At 48.1% G+C, this 17689-nt stretch overlaps 5 protein-coding genes across 5 annotated transcripts; 3 read left to right on the forward strand and 2 right to left on the reverse strand.

The window, feature by feature from the left end:
- Positions 1 to 161: 161 nt before the first annotated feature.
- C8Q69DRAFT_431988 (hypothetical protein) lies at positions 162 to 2521 on the forward strand. The gene is made up of 5 exons (XM_028628497.1): positions 162 to 405; positions 463 to 1694; positions 1745 to 1805; positions 1864 to 2011; positions 2071 to 2521. Exons 1-5 carry the CDS (start codon positions 319 to 321, stop codon positions 2268 to 2270), a joined length of 1728 nt encoding a protein of 575 aa, XP_028485006.1. The 5' UTR covers positions 162 to 318; the 3' UTR covers positions 2271 to 2521.
- Positions 2522 to 3026: 505 nt separating this feature from the next.
- On the forward strand, positions 3027 to 4086 carry C8Q69DRAFT_506732 (eIF-3 RNA-binding subunit; the record flags this gene model as incomplete). The annotated part of the gene is made up of 4 exons (XM_028632830.1): positions 3027 to 3043; positions 3105 to 3735; positions 3803 to 3974; positions 4034 to 4086. 4 exons carry the CDS (start codon positions 3027 to 3029, stop codon positions 4084 to 4086), a joined length of 873 nt encoding a protein of 290 aa, XP_028485007.1.
- A 6108-nt stretch (positions 4087 to 10194) lies between these two features.
- Positions 10195 to 13319, forward strand: C8Q69DRAFT_250446 (hypothetical protein). The gene is made up of 4 exons (XM_028626581.1): positions 10195 to 10357; positions 10712 to 10928; positions 11308 to 11544; positions 11620 to 13319. Exons 1-4 carry the CDS (start codon positions 10348 to 10350, stop codon positions 13205 to 13207), a joined length of 2052 nt encoding a protein of 683 aa, XP_028485008.1. The 5' UTR covers positions 10195 to 10347; the 3' UTR covers positions 13208 to 13319.
- Positions 13320 to 15457: 2138 nt separating this feature from the next.
- C8Q69DRAFT_465712 (hypothetical protein) lies at positions 15458 to 16228 on the reverse strand. The gene has a single exon (XM_028630506.1). The coding sequence runs from the start codon at positions 16188 to 16190 to the stop codon at positions 15876 to 15878; it is 315 nt and encodes a 104-aa protein (XP_028485009.1). The 5' UTR covers positions 16191 to 16228; the 3' UTR covers positions 15458 to 15875.
- A 773-nt stretch (positions 16229 to 17001) lies between these two features.
- Positions 17002 to 17312, reverse strand: C8Q69DRAFT_506734 (hypothetical protein; the record flags this gene model as incomplete). Its single annotated transcript, XM_028632831.1, has 2 exons — positions 17002 to 17194; positions 17299 to 17312. The coding sequence occupies 2 exons, from the start codon at positions 17310 to 17312 to the stop codon at positions 17002 to 17004; spliced, it is 207 nt and encodes a 68-aa protein (XP_028485010.1).
- Between the last annotated feature and the right edge of the window lie 377 nt (positions 17313 to 17689).

Consider the following 17689-nt stretch of genomic DNA (forward strand, 5'->3'; position numbering starts at 1 on the left):
ACGGATCGTAAATGGCTCCAATGAAACAGCTCTAGACTTCGTTTTCAATGAGGTGAAGTGATAACAAGCCGCAAGGCGAGGAAATTGTCGGAGGGTGACGGATCTTTCTTTGTTTACAAGTTCTGGACGTGACATTCACTTTTCACTTCACTTCACTGTTAGTCCACCCCGAGAGATCAACACATGTTGATCCATGCCACAACTCCATAACTCGAAGAGTTCTTTAATCTTGCTGTCACCTCACCTGTGTCTCTGATTCTTCTGTTCCGATAGCTGAAAAATCCGTGACACCATCCTTGATATCCAACAGGATCAAAAATGTGTGCCTCTCGAAACAGGCACGTTGTCATTGCCTTGGATTTTGGCACGACGTTCTCAGGTGCTGCCTGGGCTCTTACAGACAGTGTATGCATTTGAACATGAAACATGACGAAAGTCCTATCAATAGCTAATGATATATAGCCTCATGAACATTACCTCATCAACCAGTGGCCAAGCACGGCTTCAGGGTCTCTCAGCGGTCCCACGAGCGAAAAGGTGCCCACTGAAATCGCATTCGAATACAGTGAATCTGGACCAACCTGTCTTTGGGGCTTTCAAATCCCGGAAAGTATGCCACGCCACCAGTGGATAAAGCTGGCGCTTGATCCTGGTCAGAAAGGGTCAGTGTCCCTTTTGTCTTCCATCTGTGGTGATCGCAGAGAAGTCCCACCTCCCTATCACGCATCGCCTGAAGAGCTTGTCACCAGCTACCTCAGCTGCATGCACAAGCACATTATGCGAGTTCTCGAGTCAAAGGTTGGAGCAGCTTTCAGCACCATGACGTGGGAATACGTCGTTACTGTCCCTGCCGTGTGGAGTGATGCCGCAAAGGCTAGAACAAATGCATGTGCAGAAAAGGCCGGACTCGGAAAGATATCGAGTACTCGTATGATTTCTGAGCCTGAGGCCGCGGCGATACACGCTCTACGATCCTCTAATCCTCGGACCCTGAACGTTGGCGACACAATCGTACTCTGTGACGCCGGAGGTGGAACAGTCGATTTGATAACGTTCTCGATTGTGGAATTGAAACCCAGACTCCGCCTCAAGGAGGAGGCTCCAGGCTCCGGTGAACTCTGCGGTGGTGCTTTTCTCAATCGTCGCTTCGAGGAGTTCCTAGAGAAGAAGTTGTCATCTGATCCTGGTTGGGGCAGAGACACTCTTGAGGAGGCGCTCCAACGCTTTGAAACGGTTGCCAAAAGGGTGTTCGATGGTAACATACACAATGAGTTCATGATACCGGTCCCCGGTATAGACAACAATGACGATCTCGGCGTGCGCCGAGGTAAAATCAGATTGTCAGGAGAGGATATGAGAAGCATCTTCGAGCCCATTCTGAAGCAAGTATTGGAACTAGTTAAAGGTCAAATCGAGGCATCGAGGGGAAGTGTCAGTGCTGTCTTTCTGGTTGGAGGTCTAGGCCAGAACCCTTCCTTACAAAACTTCATCCAAGAAAGAATCGACCCTAGAATCGAAGTCATACAAGTGACAAATGGTTGGACTGCGGTTGTTAGGGGCGCATTGGCCAAAGTCGCTTCTGAGGTTGCCCCTTCTCTGGAAGCAATCTCAGTGGACTCGAGAATTGCGAGGAAGCATTATGGGTTCATATGTATAAAGCCCTTTGACCCTGCCCGTCATGATCCCCACAAAAAGTAAGTACTGAATATTTATCCCGCATGCAGGGCGATGCTGATTCACCAAGGTATTTCTGTGATTATGAGGGGAAGTACGTAATCCAAGTGATGAAATGGCTCATTCGTAAGGTACTGTTGACTTATTCAATTTATACCTCTTGCAAATTTGCTTAAATTAACGGGACAGGGCGATCGGATCGAAGAGGGCAAACCACTCGAATCAGAGTGGTATCAATATCAGCTGACGAAATATGGCATATTCAACTCCATCTCCGTTACTCTCTATGAGCTGGATACTCCCAATGGTGAGGACGCTCCAATGTATTTCAACCGCAGTAAGTGAGAATCCTTTCTACATGATATGAAGAAATAATCTCACATATCTATCCACCAGAGATGAAAAAGCATGTACATTTGTGCCCCAGCCTTGGTGAAATTCCTCGATCACGAATCCCCATTCGCACTGGGAAAGACCGGAGATCCTACTACATCCTGAATTTCAAGATCCATGCTGCTTACTTTTCGGCACACTGCGAGTACACTCTTTGGCACGAAGGGCAGAACTACGGGACTGTGAAAGCGACCTACGACTGAATCTCGTGCTTGATCCAGCAAGATCTGAGAGTCTCCCGAATCCTTTTCCCTAGGACGCTGCGATGTGACGTATGCGTCTTGCAGAAACAACCACAACAGTCACAAAATCTGGCCTTTTGATTTTTGCGACCTCGAATCTTCCTGGTCCTGCTCTGCGGATACATAATCCGGCTTATGGTTCGTTTGGCATTGGGAATAGGAAGGATAGGGGGACAAACCATCAAGGGCGAAAAGAAGAAGCAAGAAGAAGCAAAAAAAAAAAAAAAAAAAAAAAAAAAAAATATTACAGACTTGAATGACGTTCAGTGAAACTGGAAGACCCCCAGATGATACATGTGTCGGGACATCGATGACATATGAATGCATGGCATACCTACCTAACTACCTTAGCAGCTAAGGAGTAGTGATACCAGCATATTGACCTTGATGTTTCATCTAGAACCAGAAGGCATGTTGTATCTAATATTGCAACGACTACTCATTATGAAAAGTAACCTTGCTGAAAAGAAGACCACACGTCTTGTCGTACCTAAGTTAGTTAACTAGGTACCTAGTTAAGTTAGTTATTCTTCATCCATTAATCAGTGATGTAGACAGTAGTGTCGCTTCAGTCACGTGGTGTGGCTAAGTATCTCCCGCCACAGATCGCTCCACGCGCCACCGAACTTGGCCGCATCGAATAAATCCACAACGGATTTGCCTCCGTTCGGAAATCGAGAAATTCAGCAACTTCAACACAGCTCCATATCATTCACAATGTCCAAACTCGCAAAGTAAGTGAGATAATAACCGTTTGTATCGCGAATCTCTGCTGACGGAATTTCTTCATTTTAGCCGCGCAGCCGACTGGGCCGACGACGAGGAGTTCGATGACCCCTCGGCCCTCCCCGCACAGCAAGTCATTACGAACAAGGATGGAACGAAGACTGTTATCTCCTACCGCTTCAACGACGAGGGAAAGAAGGTGAAGGTCACCCGCAAGATCAAGACGACCATTGTGAAGGAACATGTGAACCCCAAGGTTGCGGAGCGCAGACAGTGGGCCAAGTTCGGCTTGGAAAAGGGCCATGCGCCAGGACCCTCTTTCGACACGACCTCCGTTGGAGAGAACATCATTTTCCGACCTAGCGTGAACTGGAAGGCACAGGCAAAGGAGGCTGAGAAGGAGGGCGAGAAGGGTGGCATCAAGGACCAGCTCAAGGACAAGAAGGTCAAGTGTCGTATCTGTAGCGGAGAGCATTTCACTGCTCGCTGTCCCTACAAGGACACCATGGCACCTGTCGACGAACCGACTGCTGGATCTGGACTGGATCTGGACGACGACGAGAGACCAGCTGCTGGCGGCCTGGGCGCTGGTAACAGCAGCTACGTTCCACCTCATCTGCGGAAGGGCGGTTCTGGTGCTGGCGAGAGAATGGCTGGCAAGTTCGACAGGGACGATCTGGCGACTCTGAGAGTCACAAACGTGAGTTTTCATCCCATTTCGAGCAAGCTGTATCCGATAGCAATATTTGCTGACAACCGGTCAACAGGTGAGCGAACTTGCAGAGGAGCAAGAGCTGCGGGATTTGTTCGAGCGCTTCGGTCGCGTCACCAGAGTCTTCCTTGCAAGAGACAGAGAAACCCAGAGAGCCAAGGGCTTTGCCTTCATCAGTTTTGCAGACCGGACCGATGCTGCGCGCGCTTGCGAAAAGATGGATGGCTGTGAGTATCTCCCACGAATTCCTCGTACGATAAATATACTAACTTCGATTTTTCTGCAGTCGGTTACCGTCATCTTATCCTGCGCGTCGAGTTTGCCAAGCGAGCTACTTAGATTTCCTACCTTTTATGACGTCTTCTTCACAAAAAGCCTATCGGTTGGACTTGTCTTCATGGCTAGAGGCTTTTCTTTTTCTTTGTACTGTATGATCTGATCGATAATGATTTCTACCCTCGGATGCTACTCGGGGAGTCGCATTCTGCTTCCGTTTCAGTCACGATCAACTCGGGTCGCAGTATGAAAATGAACCTTTCCTTTTTCGCTCCGGTCTTAAAAGTGATTGCTGTGGAGGTTTTCCCTGGGGAGTATATGAGTGGCATCTGGATATGTAGACACTTTAAATGGTATGAAAAGTTGTCATGAAATCATCTCAGAGCTTATACCTACTACAGTATCTATGTAGTCGAACTATATAGTGTGACACGCTTCTTCACCGAATATAGCAAACCGGTTATGTGGTATTCCACTGAACTCTTGCGTCTACAGATACTCTGTCTAGATAGGAAATATCTATGATCCGAGTCTTGAATTTAGTCGATATCGACACTACTATTTTGAGAGTTGCCGGTCTTCCCCGGGGATCTTTCATTCATGGTCCTGGGCTTTGGTCCTAAGTGGTAATTGCAGGTCCATACTACAAAGACAACGGAGCACATGTCCTCGTTTTACGACATAGATACCTGGATAGTTTGGAAGGTCCTATGGATAGCGACATGCTCACAGCAATGAGATAATCATCTGCTACAAACCGGAAATACCACTTTGTGTTGCTACTAATGGACCATCATAGTCGACAGTAAGATATGACTAGTTCATTCTAATAATCTACCGACGTTTTCCATCCTCAAGATCGAAAAAGACATGTCATATTTCTCATGAACTATGGATGCTCGCAGGCCTAGGCCTCTATGTATGGGCAAGTCAGTAGGTGCATACATACACGTAGTAATCCGTACGACGACCTAGATATGGAAATAAGGCCGGGCCTAACGGGTCCCTTCGGATATGCAAGACTGGTAATAACTCTCTTCACATGCTAGGATTTGTCGTGTACTTGCTAGGTTTCTTTGAGGTCATGGTAGAGCCGCGTAGTAGTCGCAGAGTGTGAGGAAAGTAGTGACTGGTCTGATCGACGTCATATACTATGAGCTTTGAATTGGGAGAAGGACTGGTAAGATGCTATACCTGATGATCGACGTTGAGCTGCTGGCGGCAAAATGGAACAGCTTGCTATGCCTCAGGTCCTTAGATAGCTATTCTCGTGGGTGTGACAGTATGGTCTGTGCAAAACGCCTCGAGAACCCGCCTGTCCATTTAGATGAGAAGACTGAATAGATTCAGAGGCAAAATAGGCACCAGATGACACGGACTTCCTTCCGTAGTTCATAGATAAGAGTTCCACCCTCGGATAAGGCTGCAGTGGCTGGTGGATCTCAACGTCCACGTAACCGAAGAACGAAGGAGCTTTGATACGGGACTCTTTTTTGTCCTAATTATGGGAAAGGAAACCAATTCCAAAGGCATCAGGTGGTCATCGTATGTCACACGAGTCAGTAATTTGAAGACAGCCTTTCCGATTTGCCATAACTCAACGAATCATATCCAGTGTGTATCAACTCTTCAAGCCCTTGTTGACTTTGGTCCAGAGAAAGCTATAGACCTCGGTAGTTGGCACGTTCTGCCTCTTGATCGACAGCCTCCCACAGAAACAGTTGCACGAAGCTTCAGACTCGCATGATGGTTAGCAGGGGTCTTCATAGAAACACGTGGAGTGACAAACAAACCGTCAATGCGTGGTCAATGAATTTGGCAGCATGAAGTCATCCAAACAATCGGGAAACCGTTCAGGGGCGTTTTGAAGCGATTGGTCGTGGGGATTCTCGAGATAGCCTGCAACGTCGACTGCAGAATACGTCTGTCTGCATACCGGGGAAGAAGACAAGTCCCGAATGGAATGATAAGCTGTCAAGGGACCTGCTTACGGGATTAGTCTATGGATCACTTTTCGAGAAAGACTGAACTAGCACCTTGTCATCTTCCCAAAATGAGAGGCAAGAAGGCCAAGTTACCCGTGAGATACCTTGGAAGAATCATGCTTTCAATCCCTACAGCCAGAGTAAGTTCTAGACTTGACATCTCAGATATAGCAGTAAATTGTATGTGGAATTGAAAGTGGTGAACCTCTTGGATAGTTTCAAATCAAAATAGGACGTTGAGCATGTTTCCCAACGCTTTAATTACCATATTGCAGTGAGTGACTCGAGTAATCATGAGTTAGAAGATAAACAGCAGTGCCCAGAACCCCCGGAGCTTGCTCTCGTATCGAAAGACTGAGAGATTGTTAGTCGTAGTTTGTACTAACAGGAAGCCAATCAATTGACTAGGCACTTAGGCAGTAGCACCCAAGTGAGAACTATAGTTTTAGAACGGCGCACTTTATTTGATAGAGAGCTCGAAGATGAACGGTTCGAACCATGAGCAAGGACTCGAGGACCGAAAATCCGGCCCGATTCTACCAATTCCGGTCGAATATTACGTTACATTATCCGTCAGAGTGATTATCCTGCTTCCGCTGTGTCACGTATAGGGGTCATTCGATGCAGTAAGAACGTTGGCACGCATAAGTCTGGTGCTTGTCGGCGGGAACGATGATGCCCCCATAGTATTATGGGAACAGATCAGAGTTTCGATCCGTCAGTACCGATAGCGTGAACCCACTAAGGGTTTTCCAATAGTGATAATAAACGTGCCGCCACCGGTGTACGGAACTCCCTCCGGATGTAGAGACCGGCATTCAAAAGCCCTAATTGGAAAATGCACAAGTGCGAAAGTTATATGGGGGTCTTCTTTTGGTAGCTCGACCGGAACCAAGGAACAATAACTCGCGTCCTTAGCTGTTCTTCTTTAATTGAAGGATTGGAAAATCTTGCTACAGCGAAAAGACGCTGTGGGTTCGTGGCCCTTGGTTAGCCATAGTCTGCAAGTGTTGCTTTTTGATATTCTGGATACACTCACGTTATGGGGTTTGTCTATAAATGGAAGACTGAAATAAGACGGCACTATTTCTGCCATCGCGATAGGCCTTGGAAGTCTCTAATAGATCCACAATCGATGATACCGTTGATCGTCCTGATCAGTGACCTGTCGCTCTGCTGTACGACGGTCATCGGACATGGAATACGGCACCCTGCCCCTAGAGGTCATGTCAGTGCATTCGTTCGGCCATAAAGTAATCAATATGAAAGCTACGGTGGTATATCCCCGTGACTTCGGATGGCTGAAAAGTCTAGATGCGGTTATGATGCTAAGCATGGCTCAAGAAGGAAATACCGCCGTTCCCGAGGCTTCAAAAGGTCGATGGAGCATAAACGAGCTCTATGCAAGGATAACCTTCTGTCCTAAGCAGTAAATATGTAGAAGCATTTCATTGTTTTCCCAAGGGGACTTTTGAAGAAGTTCTGGAAGTTCCACTCCCAGATGGGCTAAGAATAGAGAATAGGTAAACAGTCTGTGCTAGGGCTGCTGAATGAACGAATAGCTAATAGATAATTCGAAATGCTCATCCGGGCCATGTTTGATCCGTGCAGTAACTGATATAGACTGGCTCGTTGAGAGTAACATAGCCAGCCTGTTGCGTGTAGTTCAGAACAAAGCCCGTTCTCTAAGAAGTTAAGCCGTCTCGGGTCAGCGCACGTGTCTTTCCATGCCCTGAGCTTGTCTGACCTCCCCGCTCTGAGTTGGTGTATGATCCGCAACACCCGACAACTTTTCCCTGTCTCTACATCAGCCTATCCTTTCCTTGGATTGCTAAGTTATCTGCTTTAACGTTGAAGGGCCAAGAAGTCGACCATGGACGTCCTTCTGTCCCCATGGGCCAGTCGCTACGCCCTGCATCCCCCTGGCATCATGCACGACATCCCTCCACGGCGGTACCGTGGCTGCCCCATAATTAGGGGACTCTATTAGCTCCCTGTATGACCATACTTTAGGGTGCTTCTAAATACGCCAGAGGAATGCTAACCTTCTCAAGTAGCTGGCTCCGGATGCAGTCAGACCTGCTCATTTAATCCCGGGTGACTTGGGAAGTCCTTCAAAAGATCTGGCGAGATCTGGCGTGACCGACCAGCGCGCACTTTGCAGTATAGTTATTTTCTTCTATCCTGGTCATGCATTATCCGTCTATACCCTGTTACCCGCACGTGCAATTCGAGTGCTGGGGAGATTGTTCCTGCAATTGTGCCAGCTCCTTGTGCGACGCCAGGACACGCGATGATTCAGGTCACAAACTGAATTGTTAGTCAGGATGGTTCCCGGTGTGGATATGACTTCGATCTTCTAATTCTAGCCGCTAAGCCACTGACCACCGGAGTCGTCGATCGTGCCATCTACCCCTGCACATGGGACGCATGCAAGACCAGGCTTGACCGGCTTATGGTTGGCACACCTGGAAGATCCGCCCATAGCACCCCTGCCTGGTTGCAGTAACTTGCATCAGGGTCTTGTTATGAATTCATAGGTTCGGTATCGTACGAGGCAACATGGTAAAGCGTCAGAGCGCGAGCAGTGAGAAGGAGTCCGTACCAATGAATTGCGGCGTCTCTTTACTTATGGCACCTGAGACCGCGCGGACTCCCTGGAATCGATCTTCACGGCTACATTAGCTCCCGTCTATGTCACCTCAGGCACTGTATAGCCGCTGGCGAATGCGAGGCCCGTCAGAAGCCTGTTTGCCTGCCATTTTTGGGAGTCACTCATAGGAATACTCAAAATTTGGACTGCGATATGAAGATATTCTGGGATTCCCAGTCTGTTCCGACGTATTCTAAACAGCTAGTTGATGCGATAGTCTTAGCTGGTCGAGGCAGCTCTGGCAACTTTCGACTTGCATTCGACAAATTCTAGCCGCCTCTTGGGCGCTTTAATTAGACCGTTACTGCAGCTAATTTCCCGATTCCGATAAAGAAGCTGCAACTTTTGCCTGTCTGGGTCAGGGTGGGAGATTCCACGCAGGGATGAATTCCCACTCTTCTAAAAGGCTAAAATTGGGACCAGTTGGTCCTGCGCGGTCGCTGGTTGGATATTGATACTTGGATGTCGATGCTGCCAACCATCGTAATTACTTCATATGGCAAGGCTGCCTACCTGAGATGGATCGCTTTCGATGGATTGCTGGGGTCAATCCCGATACCGAGCGAGCTCGTGCACTGTAGAATCTATCCGGCCTGCAGAGCGATCACAGCACGCGCGCCCCGGGATTATTGGGCAAGAGGCCCGTCTAGACATGGAAGGCAAAGTTGCGTCCGTACGTTGGCAGGCAACGTGGAGAACATGGACCATACCAATACCACGAGGCGGAAGAATATCAATCGAGCTTATTCCTCTATCTTTCCCCAAGGCTTCCGTTCGAACCATCCCTCACTCCCGTTCAATCACCGCAAGACATATTCTTGAAGGAATCGATCTGCCAGTCAGAAATACACTGACAGCTTCAAAAAAAGAAATACTCGGACCATCAGGCTACAAGTTGAACGAGGCAAAGTTGTGCTGTTGATCCGAGTGATCAGGTTCATCAGACCGCAGCTTGAACTGCAGAGGCCCGTCTAATCCTCAAAGGCTTACTCGTATATACTATTTCTTGACGACGTCAGAACGCCCATAAGTAAGTCTTGAATTCTATGGTTTCTAATTGTTTGTGGTCGCTTAAAGCTCTTTTGAGTAATGACTACCTCCCTCGGCATTTCTTCTCCTACGTGCTTCTAAACCTTGCCTAATGGCCATCAAGTCAACTGCAGCTCCGATGAACAGGAGGATATCAATGTTGTTTTGACAACATAGCCGTTCAGCTGTCCTTGATGTATTCGCTTCCTGCTCCAGGCGAATATGGCCCTGGATGTTCCGATGACAACCTTACTCTCTATAATCTATCCTCCCCCATACCTTTCCATGTTTCCTCTGAAACCCGTCTTGTATCGTCTATAATTTTGGTCATCTGCCCTGATAACTCCATATTCCACGTCGACCAAGTATTCTGAGATGTGGCCACCAGCTGACACCTGCCTGATGCTAGGATATTTGCTTGGTTCGTGATAGCCGTGAACTTGACGACAACTGGAAGTATCACACTGGTGAAAGGTACAGGACACGCCAACAAGAACCTTGAGCCTCCCGGCCACTTCCAGTTCCCGGTTCTAGAGCCTGTGCTGGAGAATACTTTCCAGATTGCTACTCACCGACTACGTGTGGGTCGTGGGTGTGGTGAAGCTCTAAAAATTGCTACAACTTCTACCTGCTCCTACTCTTGAGCAACCTTTTCCAATGAATCACAGTAAGCTTATTTCTCTAATTCGGCAACTTTAGTGGTGTTTTGAGGCTTGAGCAAATACTCAGACTATACAACAGTCTGGACTATATTTCCTCAACTTCTTTCTATTCGTTGCTACTTTTTCCTGTCAGTGATTTAACCCCTGCTTTGTGGGGTCGGGGGTTTGGCAAGAGGTGTGTGCACTTGTGACAAGGGTACATATTGAGCTTACCACTCTGAGGCGATTGATTGTTCCATTGTCCCCTGACTTGCAATTGGACATTCATCTGCTACCTTCGGCTTCTGTTCTCATGGACGAAATGACAAGTATCCCTCCGTTTGCCGTCCTAATTTTCTAATGAGAGCCATTTTCAGCAGCCCTCCTACAAAATTCCTTTCGCCTTGATCCGCCTCCAGACAACGATTTTATCGCTTCTCAGCGTGTTTTCTCAGGTCCAGCAACATATCCGACCGAGGAAGAAGAGCAGCATCGGAGGGTCGGCTCTCTCAGCCACTCATTAGCGCAACCAGTGTCACTACCTGTAAGCAACGGCTTTAAGTACAGTACGCAACATACTACTGTGCAGGACGTGCCGTAAGTGGTCCTTTCAATCCTGACTGCCTTAAGCCTCCCCGGTCTGCCTTTTAGCCACTCATTCAACACCCTCTGCCTGGCCCTCACCGGATGGTCTGGATGCTAGTGAAATTCTAGCATCACCGATTATACCGATATGTCGCTCTATTTCTTGTGGTTGATTTCAGGAAGTATCGTACATATGCTGCCTGGTATGGACCATTACGGTGATCACAAGACTGCGCTGAAGGCTGCCTCTCAAGCCTACCTGCTGCGCTAGCTCTTTGTTCCATTCTCAATCTATGTTGATCTTGCCGCGCTCCACAGATCTCTGATATTTTGGCCCACGGCTGATCTTTCAGACGGGGTTTGTTGCATTGATTAGCTGACGCCCGTCTAGTTTTCCAACATCGCCTGGGCTCCTAGGAAGCCCTCTCGATTCATGTAATAGTGGCTCGTCCTCGACCAGCCCCATCTCAGCCTCCTCCCTCGCGTTTGCTTCTCTCAGCAACGTGTTCTCGCACAATGTGACTTCCACAGAGAGCTTTCCTCCAGTGCCAGCTTCGGCCTACTCGCACTCGACAGGATTTTCGTGGAATGAAAGAACGCCAGATTTCAGGCATCGTGTACCTGCACTGTAAGTAGGCTCACCATTACCGTTTAGCACGCCCATGCGAAACAATTAGCTCATCAGTACGACTGCTGCAAACAGACACCCACCTGCTGGCATGTCTACATCTTTAGAGTCACAGGCCGCGGCAGCCCCTGTGAATCCGACCCTGATCGGAAGAGGAGAGGCTGGTTTTCCGGCATACACGGTGGGGAGGGGTTCTTTTGCGTCGCCTCATTCGAGCTTCAACGACATGTCTCGATACCCGCATTACACGACGACACCGCGGGCTCTGGATAACTCAATCGACCGTGCAGCGAATACAATTTATAGTCAGTCGGGAAATTCCTTGCTGGAACGTTCGCAACGCTCTGCTCATGCGGTAACAGATGCACCTCCGTTTCACTCCACAAATGTCATTCATTCAATCGTGACTCCCAGTCATTCGATCAAACCAGAAATCCAAGCGAGAATCCACAAGGGGTTCTTTCAAGTCGATCAGAAATGGACTTGCTATCGCCGAAATTACTTCTCATTGTCTTGCTCCTTTTCTCTCCCCGGATGGGCACCGAATACGCCGCTATATATACAGTTGCCTAATCACACAACTGAGCCCATTCATTCCTTCTCCATGTCAATCTCAGCGATTGTGAATGCTCAGGATGGCGAAGTCAGGGAGCTCGTGCAGCATACGCCTAAGCGTGATAAACAGTCGGAGACAAGACCGGGCAAAGTCACATTACAGCCGCAACCCGTTCCGTCTCTCCTCGGCCACGGTTCGGCCACTGGCCTTTGTCTCGGGACTTCTTCACGTTCAGTCAACATGTCCATGGATTTCGGGTCTCCATACGCGACCGTGGGACAGTCTTCTCAACCGCCCACCCAGCACACTTTCGAGCGTATCCAGTTTCAGAGGGCCACCGCAAACAACGGCAAGCGGCGAGCGCAGCAACAGTATTACAATCTGGTGGTGGAGCTTTATGCAGAAGTACCTAGTCCGTTAGGCAGTACTGCTGACACGCAGTGGGTGAAGATCGCCAGGAGAATCTCTGAGCCGATGGTAGTACGTGGGCGTTCCCCTGGGCACTACAAGGATGGCAGGCGTGATAGTTCCACAAGCATGGGCCCTGATGGCAGGACTGGCGGCTCGGAAGATGGCAAGGGGGGCGCTGTACTGCCATCTGGTATAGGGCATGGAGCACGTTCGAATCTGCCTTTGATGTCGTACGACCATTCCCGGCGCGGTGGCTCCCACTACGGAAGGAGTGACTACCGTCAGATGGCGCCCATTGATCATCCATCCTTGAACGACAGCCCACTGATTTCTTCATCGTCCTCTTCGGCAGTTGAATTTCCCTTCTTGAATGACCCCATGGAACCCATGGAGGGTGTGCCAAGCGGCTCATATCCGGAGCAAGCCTTCTCGTCATCATCCGAAGATCGCAGGTCGGAGTGTCAGTTTGCCTTTGCTGGCCCAAGCGCGATGTTCAATTATGACGCTTTATCTCACAATCGTGACCATACTGAGGCAAGTTTTCGGGATTCGTTCGACAGCGTCGCTGCTGCTTTGCAAGACGATCGTGTAGATCCACGACGCTTGAAGCGCTCTCATCGAGACATCCATACGATATTCGATGGCCCTTACAATCGACTTGATGCTAGAGCGAGCTCCCGGCGGTTATGCGCTTGAACGACTACTTTATTTGACCACGTTACTTACAGGCTCGGCGAATAATTCTTTTTTTTTTTTGTTTCTGTTCCATATCTGATGAATTCCAATTTTCAGTTCTCCCCTGATTCACTATTACGGCCGACAAACAACATCTTGGTGGGATACAGGTTGTTCCAACCAGGCTTCAAGCCATCCGTACGACTGGTCAGGGCTTCGTCATTTCTCTTCCCGGATGTTATTATTCATGTTTCTGCTATCTTATCATCCTTGTTATTATGTACGGGACAATATGGAGTCCAAGGGGGAAGAATGCTACGTGGTGCGGTTAATGCCGAGTGCCCAATGGTGTCTGTCTTTCCTTTTTCTTTTTTCTTAATCAGGGGTTGAATTGCGTCTACAGTTACGCCTCTACCTCCGCAAAAAGTCATACATGGTTCTATCTAGTTGGTTATCTATGGGCCTTGAGAACATCTGTTACTATTGGGCAGACAAAGAGTCGGGGGGCAACAGAGTCGATTGACGGGGTAGACGAAAGTTGCCCGGGACTGGCAGGCGTTCGCACTATGAGAAATCCATATTCATGCGCTACTCATTCCCTGCCTGAATTTTGAAGCCTCCTACCAATTCCGGCATGACTTAACGACTGGTCACCGCTGTTTCGGGATTTACAGACATAAATACGAGCGAATAATTGACTGGTTGGCGAACTCAATCCGTTTAGGAAGTTGATAAGGCCTTTGATATAAGAACACGTGACCAGCTCCTTTTATACGTATATCAGTATAAATCGACCGACGATCTGCGACAATGGATGTTTGCCTGATGTGGTCCTTGCGCCGGTCTCTGTTTGACTTTGCCGTCATTTCTGGCTGATCAGCAGCGCCTAAACCCGGCCGCCCTATAGATAAAGTACGAATGACAAGCTAGGTAGATACTCTCTACCACTCCGGCAACCAATTCTCCTGCCCGATGTGAAATAGAATCAAATCATAAGGACGCTTCTCTACAAACTACATAAAATGCCTCAATTGCCTGCCTGCCCGACCTTCTTCCATTTTTGCCCTTCTCTCTTCGACCTATCGGGGAGAGCGGAGGGCCGGAGAGACGGAGACAACAAACCCTCCCCCTGGTCTGATCCGCGCGGAATCTAAGCCAATGTCTGCTCTTGGAGGGGCAAGGCTGAGGAAGAACGAGAATAATTGTCTGCAGTTTCCATGACTGCCGTGGGCTTTGTTGGGCTTCGGGTATCTGCAGAAAATGTCAGATGTCTTTTACAGTAGTTACTGGCTGCCTGATTGCGATGGGCAAAAGTACTTGAAGGACCAGAAGTAGAAAAGGATAAACTTACACTCCCTTCTACTTACACCGCTAGGTGAGAGCGTAGGTGTAGGTTCTAGTAGTTATCGGTGGATGCCTTGCTTTCTTCTTTTCTATCAGAACACTCCCTGTACTGAAATACGATATCATCACTACGTAGATACTAAGTATAGATACTTAGTATACTTCAGCCTGCCACAAAGCAAGACAGCGCATTGGTTCTCGAACCATGACCACAAACAACTGTGGAGTTAAGCTACCTAACTTAATACTTACTCTACTCGAGTTCCAGAACGCACGAATGAGACTAACTAATCAAGTAAGTACTTACCATAGTAACCATACTTATTTATTTCTCGGTAAGTTCCGACGGTTTAACTTAATTAACTAGTGAACCATATAACCAGCTAATTAAGTACCTAGGTATCTAGTGAATAACTTAGAGTACGGAGTAGTCTACTCCTCGTATCTATCTATAATCTCATCTCCTGAAAACCGACCCCGACCCCGACCCCGCAATGAGTCAGCGGTCTCGGTTTCTTTTCTTGCTTGCGAGATAAACTAACTAACTTACTTACTCCATCTAGTAAACATTCCTGACCAGATTCCCTCTTACGGACACGGACAAACTAGTTAGCGCCCAGAATAAATAGATAATAAGCTCGAATAGCCCAAGCCCAAAATCACTCTAGAGTCTAGTTAGGGGCGGGCTGAGATTAGAACTTTCTTTCCAAAAACTCCATCCATGAATTAATTAATCAATCGGATATCCCGTCCTATCCATGCGTAATTAAGAAGAGAAGGGAAGGGGAGGAGGTCCGTGCTGTAAACGAATGCGAGCAGGTGGTCTTTTTTTTATTTTTCTTTTCTTTTCTTTTCTAATGTTCGTTTCGGCGCTAGGAAAAGTTCTCCTTTTCTGGAACGGGGCAGGGGGGGGGGGGGGGGGGGGGGGGGGGAGGAATAGCTAGGTAGGTAGGTACTATTCTAAGATTTGAGGACTGGATCTCTATGATGCAAGAGCATACTATGGTACAGTACTTATTTACGGAGTACTCCGTAAAACAAACAATAGATACTTAGTGTACGGGAAGCGAGCCGAGGTTATGAAGAAAAATAATAATGAGGAAATTTCAACACCCCCTGTGATCGCGTCGTACAGACGGAAGCTATGGAACTTCTTCTTGTAGACAAAAACATGTGGTGATGAATGAACAAAGCCATGCACTCAGACGGTGATCTCCGATGATCGCGACAGCGGGATGGCACAATCAACATCTCCACGCGCGCGCCCCCCGGGCGATGCTGACGGATGAGGAGGGGGGAAGTCAGATTCGATCGACCGGACCGGGGAATGGGGATACCGGTCAGATCAGCAGGCGGTGCCATGTCGTCCCGTTAACGTAGCATCCGATCTGGTTTCATGATTCGTGTGTTCCACGGCGGCAGATCCAAGTAACAAAGAAGGAAGCGGAGGTGGCAACGATGCCAAAGCCGGCCCATGAACCATGACAGCAAGACCCGAGATCGCAATGGTTTTCGTTTTCCAACTGGGATGACAGATGCGGTGAGACAATAAGCCCACTGCAGACGAGAATCTGGATAGCTCTGCACTGGGGTCTATCCAGGACGTACTGGTCATACATAGCAGAGCAGAGCATAGCATAGCATATGTACATACATACATACGTATGTATATGTATATGTATATGTATATGTATGTGTATGGATTGCAGAACCAACAACCAAAAGATGCTCGCCACAATTATCCTCCATTATGATTCGAACCACCGCAGCAGAAGCAGCAGCAACTGCGGCAAACCAATGCTGGATCTCGTGCTTGATGTCCCTTTTGAAACCGTTCATTCATTCATTCATTCATTCATTCTATCCGCACGGATTGGATTGCAGATCGAACCAGAAGCTATGCTGTAGACCTTCCCCATCGAATATCTCCAACCCTGCCAAGCGCAAGCACAGCGCTTGCTTCACTGCTGTGCAATATGCATTCGAACGGCGATTCCGTTCCACAAAGCCCGCCCCGTCATGAGCCTCGTAGCCGCCTGTGTCTGTATCTGTAGCCGGAGATATATTCGACCGCGGTGACGATTCCTATACCCATTGGATCCCTGTATTCAGCATTATAGCAAGCAAGCTTGCGTAAAAAGAGCCTCCTTCGGCCATCCCGAGGTTTCTTTTTCACGCCCAACTTCTTTGTTTGTCTGTTTGTTTGTGCCATCTTCATCTCTCTCTCTCTCTCATGACGACTCCCTTTGTGCATACCGCTCTTTTCCTGCTGTCCTTCACCGACAATCTGCTTTCTATCCTCTGCGGCAGTAAACTCCATCCAAATCTTCACTCTCCCGCTGCAAAGCCCCATCTATTACTTCTGCCAAAGCAGATCCACAGGTCCTTAGAGCCCTCAACGCTCAAAGAAAACCAACCAAAACCAACCATCATCAACAAAAAACAGCCAGAAAAAAAACACCCCATCTCATCTACCTACTCCCCTTCTCCACACTCGCCACCCGAACAGTCAATTTCCTCTCTAGTTCTTCTTGATCTTTCTCCGTCGGTGCTAGACCCAGTGCATTCTCGACTTCTGGCGACGCCCACATCCCAATCGAAGCCCAGGCCATTAGTCCTAGGCCGAAAACGAGACGCGTTTTGGGAGTCAGGGCGCGGTAGGAGCTGTAGTGTAGTATCAAGAGAGAGAAATGTTAGTCAAAAAGGACTTGGGTTTGGTTTGGTTTGGTTTGGAAGTTTGAGGTCTGAAAGGAGGAAGGGACTCTCACCTCCAGAAAGACATGTTGTTGGACCTCGCTGACTTAACGCAATACCAAAATGAAACCGCAATGTAATTGAGAGCAGATACAAAAAGCTCGTGGATGCTGAAGCTGAAGTCGCGGGGAAACAAGAATCGCAGAGACGGCGACAAAAGTCTTGGCCTAATTCTAAACTCCGATCCGTTCTCCGAGCGGAAAGCTTAGGTACTCTACTAACTAAACCAGACAACATTTTGTATCGTAGGTATAGTAGAACCCTTTTAATTGAATGCGATATGGATTATAATATAGACAACATAGAAATCGGTCATTATACTATATAACGATACTGGTAATCCTCATATTTATCAATATATAGCTACTTGGACGTAATTGGTTCTACCTTGGTGGTTTTGCTTGG

The sequence above is a fragment of the Paecilomyces variotii genome (genome assembly GCF_004022145.1).
Source record: "Paecilomyces variotii strain CBS 101075 chromosome Unknown C8Q69scaffold_5, whole genome shotgun sequence".
Lineage (NCBI taxonomy): Eukaryota > Fungi > Ascomycota > Eurotiomycetes > Eurotiales > Thermoascaceae > Paecilomyces > Paecilomyces variotii.